A 16,380-nucleotide genomic window follows, 5' to 3' on the forward strand; every position below is an offset into this window, starting at 1 on the left:
CTAGAGGAATCTCATGATGCTGTGGCTTCAACCACCACTTCAGTGCAGATGGTTCCCCAGCTCAGAAATCCAGTCCATCCTTCTGGCTCCAGATCAAATAACTATCAATAGTCACAATATCAATCAAAGCTTACATTTATCAAGCACCTACTTTAGCCTGGCATCAAGCTGAAATCGGTTTACCCTCATTATCACACAGCATCTCCACATTACAGATGTGAAACAGCATCACAAAGAGGGTCTATGACTTGCTCAAAGTCTCACAACTATTTAGTTACAGAGGGAAGGATACACCATAAATTCTATCAAAATATAAGCAACTTGAAGGCAAATGACATGTCCTCTCACCTTTGCAGCCCCTTCCTCAACATCTTACCTACAAGAGGTGTCCAGTATACTGCGGGTGCCAAAAAAATGCACACAAGTGGACAACTTTGGTCAACGTTGGTCAAGCAATAGTTCTCCATAATCAGAAGTGTCTGGGCACAGATGGTAACTTTGAGCACCTCTTGTAATTGCAGGAGTCAAACATGACTTGTGTTCGTTCTTTGTTATCGGTATATATTGAGTATTACAATTTTAATAGTTTTTTCCTTTCTTAAAATGTGCATACATTTTTCTGGCACCCTCTGTGTATCTGTGGAATCCAATTTAAGTGAGAGTGTGCAATTTAAATGAAAGAAACCCAAACAAGATGTTTCCTGCTTTAGGGCAACTGGAGGCAGAGTCCTAGACACTTCTGAGATGGATTATTTGTGAATTTCGGTTATCTGTGAACTCTCTGCCCTCATCACTGGATGGAACAGTGTAATAGAATGAGCATCAGGTCAAGAATTAGAATGGGATTTTCTTGCAAATAAAATTATAACATAGACAGTTAACATTAATGCAATGATTTCTGTACTTTTCTTTTTTAAATTTATGTTTTTATTATTAGTTTCAGGTGTACAAAACAATGCAATAGTTAGACTTTTATACCCCTCACAAAGTGATAACCCCCTGCCCCAATCTACTACCCCTCTGACATCGCGTACAGCCCTTACATTTCCACTGTCTCTATTCCTTATGCTGTATTCCACTTCTTGTGAATATATATATATATATTAAATTATAGTTGACATTCAGTATCATTCAGCTTCAGCTTCAGGTGTACAGTGCAGTGATCAGGCATTTACATCATCCCTGAGGTGGTCTCCCTAATGAGACAAGTGCCCATCTGACACCCGACAAAATCTTTACAACATTATTGATTATATCCCCCAAACTGACTTTCGTATCCCAGCGTCAATCTTGTGGTTACTGACTGTGCTGTCTAATCCCGTCACCCTCTCCCTCATCCCCACCCCGCTCCCATCTAGCAACCCCTCAGTTTTTTCTCGATATCTCTGAGATTGCAGACACTGTACTTTATGCCTTTCCTCATTCAGGTCATCACCCCAACCCCAGAAAGTAGGTAATGCTGTCACCATGTTTCAAGGAAACCTAAAACAATTTGCCCAAACTTGCACAACTGGTGTCTGAGCAAATTGAAACTGAGGATCGGTTTCCTCATCAACAAAAAGAGTCAGCGGATGATTTCTGAAGTCTCTTAGAACTCTGGGATTCCGGCATGCTGATGACACGTGCACATACCATTGAGCGTGGGGTTGCTGGCTGGGCTGGAAGGAGACCCTGAAGATTAGCCTTGAGGAAATGTGACAGCACCCAGACTGCCTGAGTTCTAGGAATTAGGAAGCACTTCTACCGTGTTTAATTAGTTGGGAGCTGATTCTGGGCCATGATTATTAACAAATGGGGTGAAAGCATGGCAATATGAACAACCAACATGGTTCTCTTAGTGTGCACTGGTTGAAATTTAGCTCTGGCGACCAATAACCTTACTGGCAACTTTGGCTACTCCCTAAGAAAGTGGGCCCTGCTGATGAATGGATAAAGACACTGTGGTATATACATACAATGGAATATTATACAGCCTTTACAAAAAAGCCAGTCCTGCCATTCACAACAATGTGGATGAACCCAGAGGACATTATGCTAAGTGAAATAAGCCAGACACAGAAGGATACATACTGCATGATTCCACTTAGATGAAGTATCTACAGTAGTCAAACTCATAGAAGCAGAAAATAAAATGGTTGTTGCCAGGAGCTAGGGGAAGGGAGAATGAGTTGTTTTCCACGGGAAGAAAGTTTTTCTTACACAGGTGAATAAGTTCTAGAGATCTGCTGTAAAACATAATACCTGTAGCTAACAGTAATATCAAGTATAACTCAATAAAGCTTTTTAAAAAGTGGGACCTGGTAATGGAAGGGTCTCTGTTTGCCAAGTGGGGTGATGGGTATATAGTTTGGGGGAGCTGGGATAGGTTTTGGTTCCTGTGCAGCCTGACCGAGGCTGCCATGTCAGGAGGAAGCCCAAACTAGCCCAGGCTCTGACACCACATGAAGGGAAGTAATGCCCAGCCAGTTCCCCGCCACTCCAGCCCCAGCCCCTGTCTAACCGCAACAATATAAGAAACCACCCAGCCAAGTCCTTCCCAGATTTCTGACCCACAGAAATAATAATAAAATGAGAGATAATAAAAATGAACATTGTTATTTTAAGCCACTATGTTTTTCTGATGGTTTGTTATGCAGTAGTAGATAACTGATACACAGTCCACAGAGAATTTCCTGTAATGGTTCCTCCATAATTTTATGTCTCTCCCTTCTGCTTTCCTGTTCCAGGGCTCTGCATTCTGCTGAGCTTGTCAGGCGTCATGGTTCAGAAGGCCAAAGGTGAGTGCTCAAAGCCTGGCTCTTCCACAGCCAGAGACCGGGGAGGGTGTGGACCAAGAATGAACATGGGGCCACCCACACCCTCCAACAGGCTGGAGGAAAGGGGCTTGTGTTGGGAACAGAACTTGGGCAGGGTTGCTCCTATCTTGTTTCGTTCTTTAATTGATCATTTCATCAAATTTGGAAATCTTTTAATTTATCTTCTTATTGTACTTTTATTTGGAGATTTGTTTGTTTTTAGTAAGCATAATGTGCCCAGTATGGAAACAGAACAGTGAATAAAACCCACAAAGTCTCATGAAGTAAACATTCTAGTGGGAGAGACAGCAGGCTGGTAACCATTTCATTCTGATCATAAGTCAACAAAAGATGAACCAGACCATTACAGGTTAGCTTTAATCCCTTGGAAATCTCACTAGATTGTGATTCAGCGGGTCTGGGGTGGGGCCTGAGATTCTGCATGTCCAGCCAGGGGATTCATTCTGAGAAGCCAAGCTCTGTGCTGTGCTCCCCATCATGCTCCCAGCACCCACTCCCCATGAGTCTCTCCACGAGCCCCAAAGCTTGAGATGTATCCTCATCCCCATTCTTTCCTCAAATTAAAATTCTTAGTGTATCTCTGTCTAAATGAAGTTATCCATAGGATTACATAGATAACATATACCATTAACAGAACATACCTTCCATAGTTCCCTCCAAATACAAATTTTTATGATCATAGCTGACATTTATGATGTACCAGACACTGCTGAAAGCACTTTGTATGTATTAATTCACTTACTCCTAACAATAATCCATTTTACAGATGAAGAAATTGAGACACAGGAAGTTTAAGACTTGGGGAAAGACACACAGCTAGTAAGTGGTGAAACAAGAATTGAACCCAGAGTCCCAAGTCTTAACCAATTCATTCCTCTTTTATAAATTCTGCAATGAACTTGAGAATAGCACAATTATATTGCATTGAAATTTTTGTGTTAAAATTAATTTGTTTAATGCCAGCCCCAATCTTTTATTGTGCATAGGAATCCCACTTTTTCTGGGTTTGAAACCTCTAATTTTTTTTAGATTTTTTTAAAATTTATTTTTCAATTATACTTGACATACAATAATATATTAGTTTCAGGTGTACAACACAGTGATGAGACATTTATGAAATCTTGCCATTTGCAACAACCTGGATGGATCTAGAGGATATTATGCCAAGTGAAATAAGTCTCTGTTCTTCTCAGACTGAGAAAGACAAATGCTATATGATCTCACTTATATGTGAAATCTATAGAACAAATTAAATGAACAAACAAAACAGAAACAGACTCGTAGCTATAAAGAACAAGCTGATGGTTGCCCGATGGGAAGGTTAGGGGGATGAGTGAAAAAGTGAAGGGATTAAGATGAACAAATTGCCCATTATAAAAATCGTCATGAGGATGTAAAGTACAGCATAGGGAATATAATCAGTAATGTTATCATAACTATGTATGGTGTCAGTTGGGTCCTACACTTATGAGGGTAATCACTTCATAAGGTACATATATGGTATCTCTAAGTTTTTAATGCACTGAGATCTCACAAAAGGGAAACGGTGCAGACTTCCTCATCCTCAAGAGTTTTTGACCCCGGTGACATCTGACCTGTGTCTTCTCCCCTCAGGTACCTGTTCCCAGTGTCCCCAGAATGCTTTCTGTGTCAATGGCACTTACTGTACCTGCAACCCTGGATACATTTCGCAATCTGGGAATAAATTCTTCACGAACCCCTTGGAGCAATGTCACGGTAAAGAGATAATTTTCAAATCACCCAGAGGTGGAAGTGGAGGGAAGGCAGCGTAAGGGCTGTGGGGAAGTAAGAGTCACGTGCAATGCCGAGAACTACAACTCAGCCTCCACCAAGTAAAAAACGCTTTCATGAAGTCAGAGAAGAAAGGGCTCTTCCAGAACCTAACGAGGTCTCAGTATTCCCCTCTGTAACATGGGAATGAGAATGCTGACCTCATGAGGGTCGTAGGGGGGTTGAGTGAGGTAATGAATGTGGCAGGACTTCATGGAGAATAAAGCATCCTATAAAAAAAATGTTTAAGTTGAGAATATGCACTGAAGTCATGGCAAAGAGAGAATAAAAGCTTGGGCAGAAACTTTTTGAATATAGATTCCCATGGTCCCCTAAAATGCAAAATGCAGCCTCAACTCCATAATTAAAAGGTCCAATCCTGTGGAAGAATAAACACTCCAGACTTGAGTTAATATTGGGTTGCTCCCCGCCCCCCTAATTCCAGCTCCCTCCTGATTGGAAGCCTGTAATCAGGAGTAGGAGGTGTAAGTGCCTTCTCTCCTCCTCCCCACCCAACACGTCTACTCTTCTTTGCCTGATCTTGCTGCAGTCCGAACCCAGACAAGGAAGGGGGAGCAGGACCGTCTCTACTTGGCTGATGCTGTTGTTGCTATTTAGCCTCTGTGTTCCTGAGATTTAACACTTTTGTCTGATGAGGGCCTTTGTAGGTTCTTTGAAAATAATTCCCCTCTCCCCGAATCACTCCCCTGAATTTCCCTTGATTACAGCAAATTCCTCCCTACATCTTCCTCATCCGCGAGGAATTTTGTGATTCGTCCAGCTGCTTCCTACTGAAGTGTATTGCTGTCCCTCTCGGACAGAACCGAAGCAACCCCACACCAGAAACCTCTTACACCTGACCCACGTCTAGCTCTTGGGAAATAGTCACTCAGCCTTTGCCCAAGTGATGGGCTGTACGGGTGCGGTAGATATCTCTTCTTTGCCCGATACAATCCGGTGGCTCACCCTTTAGATTTTTTAGGAGGAAATAGGCACCAACCAGCTGGGTCCCCACAAGATACAGACAATGCATAGTTAGCTGAGTGAACTCCTTTCAATCCTCTCTCTCCGGGACTGAGATGAAGAGGAAAGAACCCACACACATTTCTCCTCTTGGGTGGGAGTGGAGGGGTTCACAGCACAGCATCAGCTCTCTCCAAATAAATCCTTCCCCTCTTACTTGCCAACTCCTGATCCTTTTAAATCCTCAATATGAGTGAAGGAGATAAGAATCATATGACCAGATTCCAGACACCTCCTCCTTTGCAAATATTGTATCTAGGCTAGTTCCTCACTTGGGAATGTGGTGTCTATTCCAGTTGATGCCAATGCTGAAACTTCTCGTTTAGTAACTGTTTTTATGACAGGTTAATGTCACCGTATTACCTCACTATGTGCATTTTAAGAGATCACTCTGTCAAGAATGGAGGTGATACTCGAGCATATTTGTACTTGTGGCAAAGGCACCCACAAGTACAAATAGCTTTGGGTTGGAATATGTCTAACCGGTTCAATAAAAAGGAAATGAAGTCACTGTATCCATAGTCTGGGACGTAATAGGGACATGGGTTGGAGACAGAACTGGGGGCCAATCTTGTAAAGCCACCATCATCTTTTTTTTTAAGATATAATTCATACACCATAAAATTCACTTTTAAAGGGTACAATTTAGTGGGTTTTAGTATATTCCACAGTTGTGTACCACTAACACTATCTAATTCCAGAACATTCCACCATCTCAAAAGGAAACTCAAAGTCATTAGCAGTCGATCCCCATTTACCCCTCCCCCAGCCCTTGGAGACCACTAATCAATCTGGTTTCTGTTTCTATGAATTTGCCTTTTCTGGGCATTGCATATAAATGGAATCACATACGGTAACATATGGCCTTTTGTTTCTGCCTTCTTTCGCTCAGCAGAATGTTTTCACAGTTCATCTTTGTTGCAGTATTGTCGCATCCAGCGCAAAACGGGCAGTGAGGGTGTAAGAAGGGGCGGCTCGGGTTAAGTTTTTAAGAAAGAAACAGAGACTTAATGCAGTTAAATCTCTCCGAAGGCCAGTGGTCTCTCAGTCTCAGCAGACTGGAGCCCACAATAAGGCCAACTGAAGGTTTTTATTGATAGGTATACAAATACAAGAAAGTAACATTGTTTCTTACACGGTCTGTAAGACTCATACATCATAGTAGAAAAATGTTTATTCCAATCACCCTTTGTCTGTAAACAGCCTAAGCATAAGGTCCCATGGTGTCTTAATTAAGGTACGTACACTCTCAGGATCAAGTCTGTCATATTGTAACAGTTCTGTTGAGATAAGTGGAGAGAACTGATCTTTATTGTCCTCATGACTTCTCTCACAAACAGGTGCAAGGGAAAAGCCAGAGCCAGCAATGGCTTTTCCCAGGCAGGGGGAAGGGGAGGCAAGGCCGCTTCCCACATTTTTCTCAGGCAGCTCACTGGGGGTCCCCACTCGGTTCCTCCTGGCTTAGGTTGTATCTCCCGTGAGATATCTTACCCGTCTTTGGCTGCAAACCATCTTTTGGGGACCAGACAGAAACAGAAAAACATAAGGTTTAAACACAAGGATGGAACAGAGTCCCAGAAAGGCACAGTCTTACAGACTCTTCTTTCCTTAAGGAAAGACACGGGGGGACAGTTGGCTAGGCTGTTGTGTGACTACACAGTATGTATCAGTACTTTGTTCCTTTTCATGGCTGAATAATATTCTATTATATGGATATACCACTTTTGGTTTATCTATTCATCATTTGATGGACATTTGGGTTGTTTTCGCTTTGGATCTGTTATGAATAATGCAGCTGAGAATATTGTATACAAGTTTTTGTTTGAATACCTCTTTTCAATTCTTTGGGTTATATACCTAGGAGTGGAATTGGTGAGTCATATGCTAACACTGTGTTTAACTTTTTGAGTATTTCTGAACTGTTTTCCGAAATGACTGTGCCATTTTACATTCACACCAGCAATGTGTGAAAGTTCCAGTTTTCCCACATCTTTTCCAACACTTCTTATGCTCTGTCTCCTTTATTATAGCCAGTCTAGTGGATATGAAGTGATATCACATTATACTTTTGATTTACGTTTCCCTAGTGAGAATCTTTTCATGTGCTTGTTGACCATTTCTATATCTTCTTTGAAGAAATGCCTATCAAACTGTTTACACCTTTTTTTAATTTGGTTATTTGTACTTTTATTGTTGAGTTGAAATTCCTTATATATTCTGGACATTCGTCCCTTACCAGATATCAGATTGGCAAAGATTTTCTCCCATCTGTGGGTTGCCTTTTCACCCAGACCGACTCATAGCCCTTATTTTCTTCCATAGTATCTACTCCCGGCTACTAATTCAAGCATATATTTTCCAAGTATCTAATATGTGCTAGACACTGGGAAAAGAAAAACAATAAACCATGATGCCTACCTTCAATGAGCTCACAGTCTGTGGGAAAGACAAACACATAAGAAGCTTGATTACAATACACCTTGCTAACTGCTGAGATTAAAAAAACAATTACTCATGGAAAAAGTTGCCATTTACTGTGTTCCAGGCATTATGCTAGTACAGTCTATAGAGGAAAAGAGAAATCAGCCCAGGGAAACGTAGCCACTGGTGCTGATACCCTACTGTGTCTCCCACATCTTTGTAACCTTAGGCAAAACTAGGGGGAGTAAGTACCATGAGAAACAGCTTGTTTACATTATTTAGTATCAAAGTATCTCCAGACCAGATACTATTTCAAAGGGTGAAATAGAAACTTTACAGTGGGAAAACTTTACAAAACACTGTTTCATCTGGGAATGAAAATAAGCATCCCCAGAAATTAGACACAAGGGCATCATGTGCCTCCTGATAAGGTGCTCAGAAAAACACAAACCAATTTTGTACTATTGGTCATGCCAAAAATTCGCATAACCTGAGTTTAATCATGAGAGAACATCAGACAAACCCATATTGAGGGACAGTCTACAAAATTACTGGCCTGCACTATTCAAAATCGTCAAGGTCACTAAAGATGAAGACAGAGTTAGGAACTCTTCCAGATTCGCCTTTTCACTTTATTAATAGTGTACTTTGAAGCACAAAAGTTCTTTTAATGAAGTCCGATGTATTTATTTCCTCTTTTGTTGCTTGTGCTTTTGATATCATATCTAAGAAACAATTGTTTCTTATAAATGCTCAGTTTATATAACACATTCCTCGTATTAAATAATGAAAGAATCATTTCTAATTTTAAAAAATTTATTAGGGATTTCAAACTAAGAGCTGAAATGTTCTACTTTTAAATTTTTTATTAGAAGCTTCTTTGTAGAAGCATATGATTGATTTTATGAAAAAAATGTATAGTTTCTGTTCAAGGAATGTGCGATTCTCTGCGTAGGTCTCTATCTATCTTTTTAAATCTCTGTCTATTATCATCTCTTTCTACCTCTCTCTGTCTATGTGTGCATGTCTTTGTCTCTCTGACTCTATATATATGTGTGTGTGTGTGCTTATTGATTTTATTTATTAAATCAGTTTCTCCAAATCCTTACTTAACTTATCTACTAGATTTTTCCTTTGTTTGTGTGTGCTTATTGATTGTCATATTCATTTCCTTTCTATCCTTATTTATTTTTTATCTACTATCCTGTTCCCCCGAAAATAAGACCTAGCTGGACAATCAGCTCTAATGCGTCTTTTGGAGCAAAAATTAATATAAAACCCAGTATTGTATTATATTATATTATACTACATTATATTACATTATATTATATTATATTATATTATATTATATTATATTATATTATATTATATTACATATTAGACCCAGTCTTATATTATAGTAAAATAAGACCAGGTCATATGTTAATTTTTGCTCCAAAAGATGCTCCAAAAGAGAGAAATACCTAAATTAAATATCCCAGTATAATTCTATTTTCATTTGTTCTTGCTTCTTGCATTTCTACTGGTTTTTGCTTCCTGTACTTATCTGCTGTGTTGTTGGTGGATGCATATTTATGACGGGGATATAATTTTCTGTTAAGTAGCAATACCTACGAGTAGTATCCCACTTTACCTTGTTTAGAGTTTTGAACCTTAAATTCCACTGAACGTGATATTAATATTACCCATTCTGTTTTATTTCTGTTTTAATTCTCCTAGTAGCTCTTCACATGCCCTTTATTTTTAACATTCTTTATCAGTCTTCTGAAAAAAGCCTATAGCTGAATATCTTTTTTTTAGCCCAGTGGTCCAGTTATCTATTGCTATGTGATAAACCCCACACTTATTGGCACAAAACAACCGCTTTATTAGGCTCATGGAATCTGAGGGCCAGGGATTCAGACAAGGCACCTCAGAAATGGGTCTTCTCTGCCCCATGCTATCTTAGGCCTCAGCCAAAATGCTCAAATGGCTGGTGGTGACTCAAATGGCTGAGGGCTGGAATTATCCAGAGGAACCTTCGCTCACATGTCTAGTGCCTGGCCTGGGATGACTCAAAGACTGGAACCATCTGCAATTGTCATCTGGAGCCCCTGCACTGGATCCCTCCATGTAGCTTCAGTTAATGGCTGAATTCTGAGAGAGAATGCCCCAGCCTGGAACTTGCAGAGAACAAGGCTTCCAAGAGACCCTGGCAGAGGTGCGTGTTCTTTGTGACCTTATCTCTAAGTACCATTGTGTCACTTCTGCAATTGTCTGTTTACTGAAGCAGTCACAGGCCAGCTCAGACATAAAGAGATAAGAAAACAAGCCCATATCACAACGGAAAGAGTGTCAAATAATTTGGAGGCCAATGTTTTAAAACTGCCACACCCAATCTGCTTGTCGCTGTTTTAATAGAGGATTTCCATTTATATTAATATTTGGTGTAATGGCTGACATAGTTATTCCCTCCATCTTACTTTGCATTTTTTATTAATTTTATATTAGTAGTGTTTTCTCATTTGTCTTGTTTCTTATTTGTGTTTGCTTGATCAAGTTGCTGTTAGCTTCATTTTTTTCCTTTATTTATTTGGAAGTTCTACTATACTTTTCTATCCTATTAATGGGTACCTTCTCTTTTCTCAATTTCATCGTCAAACACATGTTCTCTATTATTTGAAAAACTCACCAATTATTTCCCCCATGAAGATGCATTCTTTTCACTATCAAGATGCTCCATTTCACCCTTACTTCCCCTCCCCGATTAGAGATGCGATCTTTAAAATGCTCTTCTTTTACTTCTCTCAATTCCTCCTCTTCCCTCCCACTTCCTCCATGAATATTAGTTTTACTTCAAGGTTCCTCGTTCATCCTTGCTTCCTCTTTCCTTCATCTTCCCCCAAGTTCAGGTTTCTACACTTGCTAATTTCACGCTTGTTAATCTGCTGTTTGCTTGGAGCACTTTCTTGCATGTTTTCTTTACATTGGGTACATGAGTAATATCGCTCTCAATTATTTCATAATCTCACATTTCTTTCACTCTAACAAGTAGATTCTCTTTGCCTTTTTTAGTTCAATCCTCTTATCCCAGTAATCCATCTATGCATATCCCAGTAATCACATAAGCTGTCTTCAAGCTTATAGGGTTGCAGATAGGAATTCCAATATCAATTTGAGTTTCATTCCTTTTTTGTGAATTGTAACTTCTGTCTCACACTTTGTAAGGTTTTTCCCAGATCATTCTTACTTTTCATTGGCTATTGGTGTCTCACATGACTACCCTAGCTGAAAGGGAGGCTGAGAGACTACTTGAGAAATAGGAATAAGATTGCCATTTCTGGCCTGAGAAATGGTGTTTTATGCCATTTCTCACTCTATTGCTAGTAATGCTATAGGCTCGAAATGCCTGAGGAGCATTCACCTGGGCCTATGTGAGACATTGTCCCTTTCTAAATCAATGTCACAACTGGACCAACCCTTGTGGTTTATATTATGATTGCAAGATGCTCTTCAGCAATAACCATTAGGAAATTTTGAAAAGATACAGGTTTATTACATACAACGCCTGGAAATTACACAACACACCAGGGGCCACACAGCAAGGTCAGGGGTGGAAGGAGAGAGTGCACATGGGTTTCACAGGCTCACTCTTTACTGGTGAATTTAAAACATAAGAGTGGAAATTTAAAGCACAGGAAGAGAAAACAAACAATTAGTCTAAATGGTCAGTTATCAAAATCAACCAAGATCTCTAAAACAAAGGAGCCTCAGTGTGGGGAGGTGGCCTGGTGCTTCATTTAGTCCAGTGGCTGGCAGTGTGTTTATTGAGATAGCTCTCTTTGAAGTGGATGCTTCTTTGAAATAGATGCCTCGGCAATCAAAGCTTAAATCAGGCACTTGCATTATGAAAAAAAAAAAAAAAGTCAGGTTTACACCACAAATAGAAACAAGATTGACATGTCTGGGCTCCCAAGCAGAGAATGGCTATGGAGTGGGCACTACGTCACACTGACAACCCCAAATTTCATGTTTTCTGTACTGTGCAGGGAAATCAATCACACATTTTCACGAGCCACTTGACATCATTTTAAAGGGGCTACAGTGACTGGAGACATACTGACTTAACAAAGACTTTCTAACTCATTTAGTTACTTTAGCAGATGTATTAGTCAGCTCGGACTGCAATGACAAAATACCACAGACTGGGTGGCTTAAGCAATAGCAATTTACTTAAGTTCTGGATTCCGGGATGCCCATAATCGAGGTTCTGGTAGATTCAATTTCGGGAGAGGCCTCTCTTCCTGGCTTATAAATGTTGCCTTCTTGCTATCTTCACATGGAATACCCTTCCTGCATGCACGTGGTAATGGGGAGGGGGAAGCGCTCATGTCTCTCCTTATAAGGCCACTAATCCTGTCAGATTAGGACCCCATTCCTTTTCTCTTTTTCCTTTTTTTTTTTTTAACTTTTTTTATTTATTTAAGTGTGTTTTTTCAGGACCATCAGCTCCAAGTCAAGTGATCGTTTCAACCTAGTTGTGGAGGGCGCAGCTCACAGTGGCCCATGTGGGGATCAAACCGGCAACCTTGTTGTTAAGAGCACCGCGCTCTGACCAGCTGAGACAACCATCCGCCCCCAGGATCCTATTCTTATGACTACATTTGATCTCAGTTACCTCCTTGGAGGACCCATCTCCTACTACAGCCACACTGGGTGTTAGAGCTTCAACATATGAATTGAGATGGGATACAAACATTCAGTTCATAACAGCAGACGTGGTCAATGTTCCATTTACATGCCCTCAGCATTCGCTATTCATTTGCATGCCGAGCCTGAAACTTTCTCTGGCTACTGGGCACCCCTCAGCCCATTCTCAGGACAGGTGGAAGTACTGTGGAGTTAACACTCCCTGGAGCATTCCTCCACCAATAGATGATGAGATTTGGTGGGTAAATACTCCAGACTCCTTGCCCTTTGCATGCAGTCACTCTGAAGTGTTTGCTCTATACTGCTCCCGAGAGGTTTCCAGAGGAATTGAGCCCCAGTTGTCCACTGTGAAAACTGGCTTGATAACATCCGCTTTATTTTCTGCCATCCCTGTCTCATTTCACCAGTTCTCTTCCAGTGTTTTCTGGGATCACCTCCCAAATAAAATACTCGCTCTTGAATCCTTGTTTCAATGTCTGCTTCTTGGAGAACCCAACCAAAGTCAATGATGAAAGGAAAGAACAAAGCAAAGCATTACCTTAACTGATTGTCTTTGAAAACCAGGACAGACCCTGGCAGAAGGGGTATAGCCTCTGGCAAATATTAGATGCTCAATAAATCTTTGTTGAATGAATGACCAAATTTTTCCTTTGTGTTCCAGATACGGATGAATGTAAACCACCCATTAGTATATATTGTGGAGCAAATGCTGAATGTCAGAATGTTGAAGGAAGTTTCTACTGTCGCTGTGACCCTGGATATAAACTCCTCTCTGGGGATGCAGAATTCAAGAATTCTAATGAGAACACTTGTCAGAGTAAGAAAATTCTTGTCTTCCAGTCTCCCTTCCTCATTTTTCATTGAGTCTAACACCAGAAAAGATGTGTGTGTGTGTGTGTGTGTGTGTGTGTGTGTGTGTGTGTGTGGTGAGGACAGGATGTGTCTCTATTTCCTGGAAGGAAATGGATGATGGAAAGAGGAGAAAAAAGAAAAGAAGGAAGTTCAGAGAAATAATGGGGTTAAGAAGGCAAGTGGACTTTGGAGCCGGAGGTGACCAAGTGGTTAATGAGACAGAATTACTTGAATTGCGAAGGAGAAACCCACTCAGGTTAACTTAAGCAGAAAAGATGAGTTTATGATAAGAATGTATGGATATGTCTTGGAAGTCAAGGACAAAAATACAGCTGGGCTTTTGGAACGAACTGAAACTGGGGACTCAACACTATCAGGGTGCCCCTGTCTTTGATACTCTTTGGGTCTACTCCTGTCTTCTCTTTCATTACAAACTGACTTTCTCTGCTTCCTAGTCCACAGGACAGAAAATATGGCCAACAGCTCCAAATCTCACCATTGTTGTTGATCCAAACACCCAAAGAGAGATCAATTGACTCTCTTTGGACCTAATTGCAAAGTCTTTGGAAATACACAAATTGGCCCAGTTTGAGTCATATGTCCACCCTTGGATCTGTGTCCAGGGGGAGGTACCATGTTGTATGAGCATGACCAGTCTCACAGAAACTATATAGATGGGGAAAGTCTATTCCCAGGAAACATGGGACTTAGCAGACTATCTATGAGGTTCTGGCTACAGGTGGAATGTTAAGAGAGAGAGTCTTTAATGCTGAATTCCAGGAAGCTTATTAGTGGAGAAACAATAACACTAATAGCTAAATAGTTATTTCTTTTATACTATGTGCCAGGTACTACACTAAGTGCTTTACATGCATTATTTCATTTACAATAATCAGATGAGGTAAGCACTGTAATTACAGATAAAGAAACTGAGGCCTCCAGAAATTAAGTAATGTGCCCAAGGTCAGCCAGCTAATAAGCAGGTTTTTAACTTGAGTCGGCCTGGATTGAAAGTCCTCACCCTTAGCCACATTTGCTGCACTGTGGGTCTCAGGGAAGCCATAAAAGGGACAAAACACTCCCTTTTTGATATAGTAGTAATAATAATAATAATAACAATAATAAAAAGTTATCCCTCTATCTCAGTTAAGATCCAGTCTGTAAAACAGAAACCATACTATGTTCTTTCAAACATAAGGAATTTTATAGAGAGAATTGGTACTGGTGAAGGAATTGCTGAGAATTCAAAAGGAGAATAGGGAGGCAACCCAGAGATTGACAACAGCAGAAATCTGCAGTCATCCTAGAACAACGGGAGGAAGTGGTTTCACCAGGTTGGGTCCATCTAATGAGAGGTTGAAACTTGAAAGGCTATGTTAGAGACACACAAGAAGCAGACGGAAGGGGAAAGAAGTACCCTGGCTCCTTCCTTCCTCTGCTCTCCATATTCTTCCAGTATTTCCCATTGGCTGAACCTATCAGGAAGCCACAGAGCAAGAGGTCCTGGCACATGGAACTCTTTGTGAAACAAAAGAGAGCGTGGAAAAGGTAGAATCTGAGGACAAATTGGCAGTTGACCAGCAACCACTAGTTTCCAAGAATATGAAGGATTTTGCTTACAAATGTAAGTTAAGGTGAGAGCCTGGTGAGTCTGTAGAGGTAGTCCATTTCAACCTTTGTTGTTTAAATATGGCCGATGGTTCTTATGAGAGTGGAGGGATCACTCCCTTCTTTCCAAACTTTCTTCAAAAAACAAATCTATGAATCTCAGTTTGTACCTCTATATTCTTAAATATGTTCTATTCTATTTTAGTCTTCCTTATATAGAGTCTCAATTTTTCTTTTCACTGTTGAGATTTTTGGTCCTTGGGTCCATAGCTGAGCCAAGGGTTTAGAGTTGATGGTTCCAGTTGGAGGGTGGAGAAAAGATAATTGATAATGTTATGAGAGAAGCTGGCTGAAGAATGTCCCAAAGTGTTCTCATCCTTCTCACCACCACCAACCTTGTATCTGTTAGGATGGTTTTGGCTTTAAATAATATTATACCTGACTAAAAGTGACTTATCAAGAGGGATAATCAATAAATCCCAATATAACAAAAAACCCAGAGGTAGATAGTTTCTCATTTTGTTAATGTAACATCTCAATAATAACAGAGCTCTGGTTTGGCCTGTGTTTGCTTTCCCTTGTGACTCCAAAATAGCTGCCACAGCTCCAAACATCACATCCTCATTCACAAAGAGAAGAAGATTGGTACTCCTGAGCTTCTCTCTCTTTTTACCAGGAAGAAATGTTGTCCTCAGAAGCCTCCCTATGGACTTCCCCTTATGTCTGTTTGGCTAGACCTGGGTCGAATTCCTAACCCTAAACAAGTTCCTATAATAACAGAATGCAATCTCAGGGCTCAGTGCTGAGATTGGGGGCAGTGTCAACTTCACACACCTCAACAAAATGAGTTTTTTGATAGCAAGGAAGAAAAGGAGCATAGCTGCTGGGTGGGCATTCTCCAGAGTGGGCCATGACCCTCTTTTCAGATCCCACGAATGGTGCATCTACCCCAACATTAAGTCCTGGAATTGGTGGTGGGAATGAGAAAATTTCTCTTGTAAAGTCTCATAGATGATCCCAGGAGGAGAAAAGAGTACATGTCTCTGGAATGGAGCCTTTCTCCTTAGCTGGTAGGACAATGGAAGTGAAGCTCCAGGAAGATGGCTCCCTTGTGCTCCTCTTCATTAAGGCTATGAGGTTGGAGACCCCACAGCAGATGGGGGAAGGTTGACACAGGTCA

At 40.6% G+C, this 16,380-nt stretch overlaps 1 protein-coding gene across 3 annotated transcripts in view; it reads left to right on the forward strand.

Annotated features, from left to right (window-relative positions):
- Positions 1 to 2,726: 2,726 nt before the first annotated feature.
- The window catches only part of ADGRE3 (adhesion G protein-coupled receptor E3), a 42,439-nt gene continuing 28,785 nt past the window's right edge, over positions 2,727 to 16,380 (forward strand). For 2 of the 3 annotated variants that reach the window (XM_033135210.1, XM_033135211.1), the window contains exons 1-3: positions 2,727 to 2,777; positions 4,431 to 4,553; positions 13,402 to 13,557. In XM_033135210.1, coding sequence (XP_032991101.1) covers positions 2,759 to 2,777; positions 4,431 to 4,553; positions 13,402 to 13,557 — 298 coding nt within the window. In that variant the 5' untranslated portion in view covers positions 2,727 to 2,758. Of the gene's footprint in view, positions 2,778 to 4,430; positions 4,554 to 10,141; positions 10,252 to 13,401; positions 13,558 to 16,380 lie in introns of those variants that run through there. The other variant, XM_033135213.1, reaches the window with a different exon arrangement.

The sequence above is a fragment of the Rhinolophus ferrumequinum genome, chromosome 18 (assembly GCF_004115265.2).
Source record: "Rhinolophus ferrumequinum isolate MPI-CBG mRhiFer1 chromosome 18, mRhiFer1_v1.p, whole genome shotgun sequence".
NCBI classification, from domain to species: domain Eukaryota; kingdom Metazoa; phylum Chordata; class Mammalia; order Chiroptera; family Rhinolophidae; genus Rhinolophus; species Rhinolophus ferrumequinum.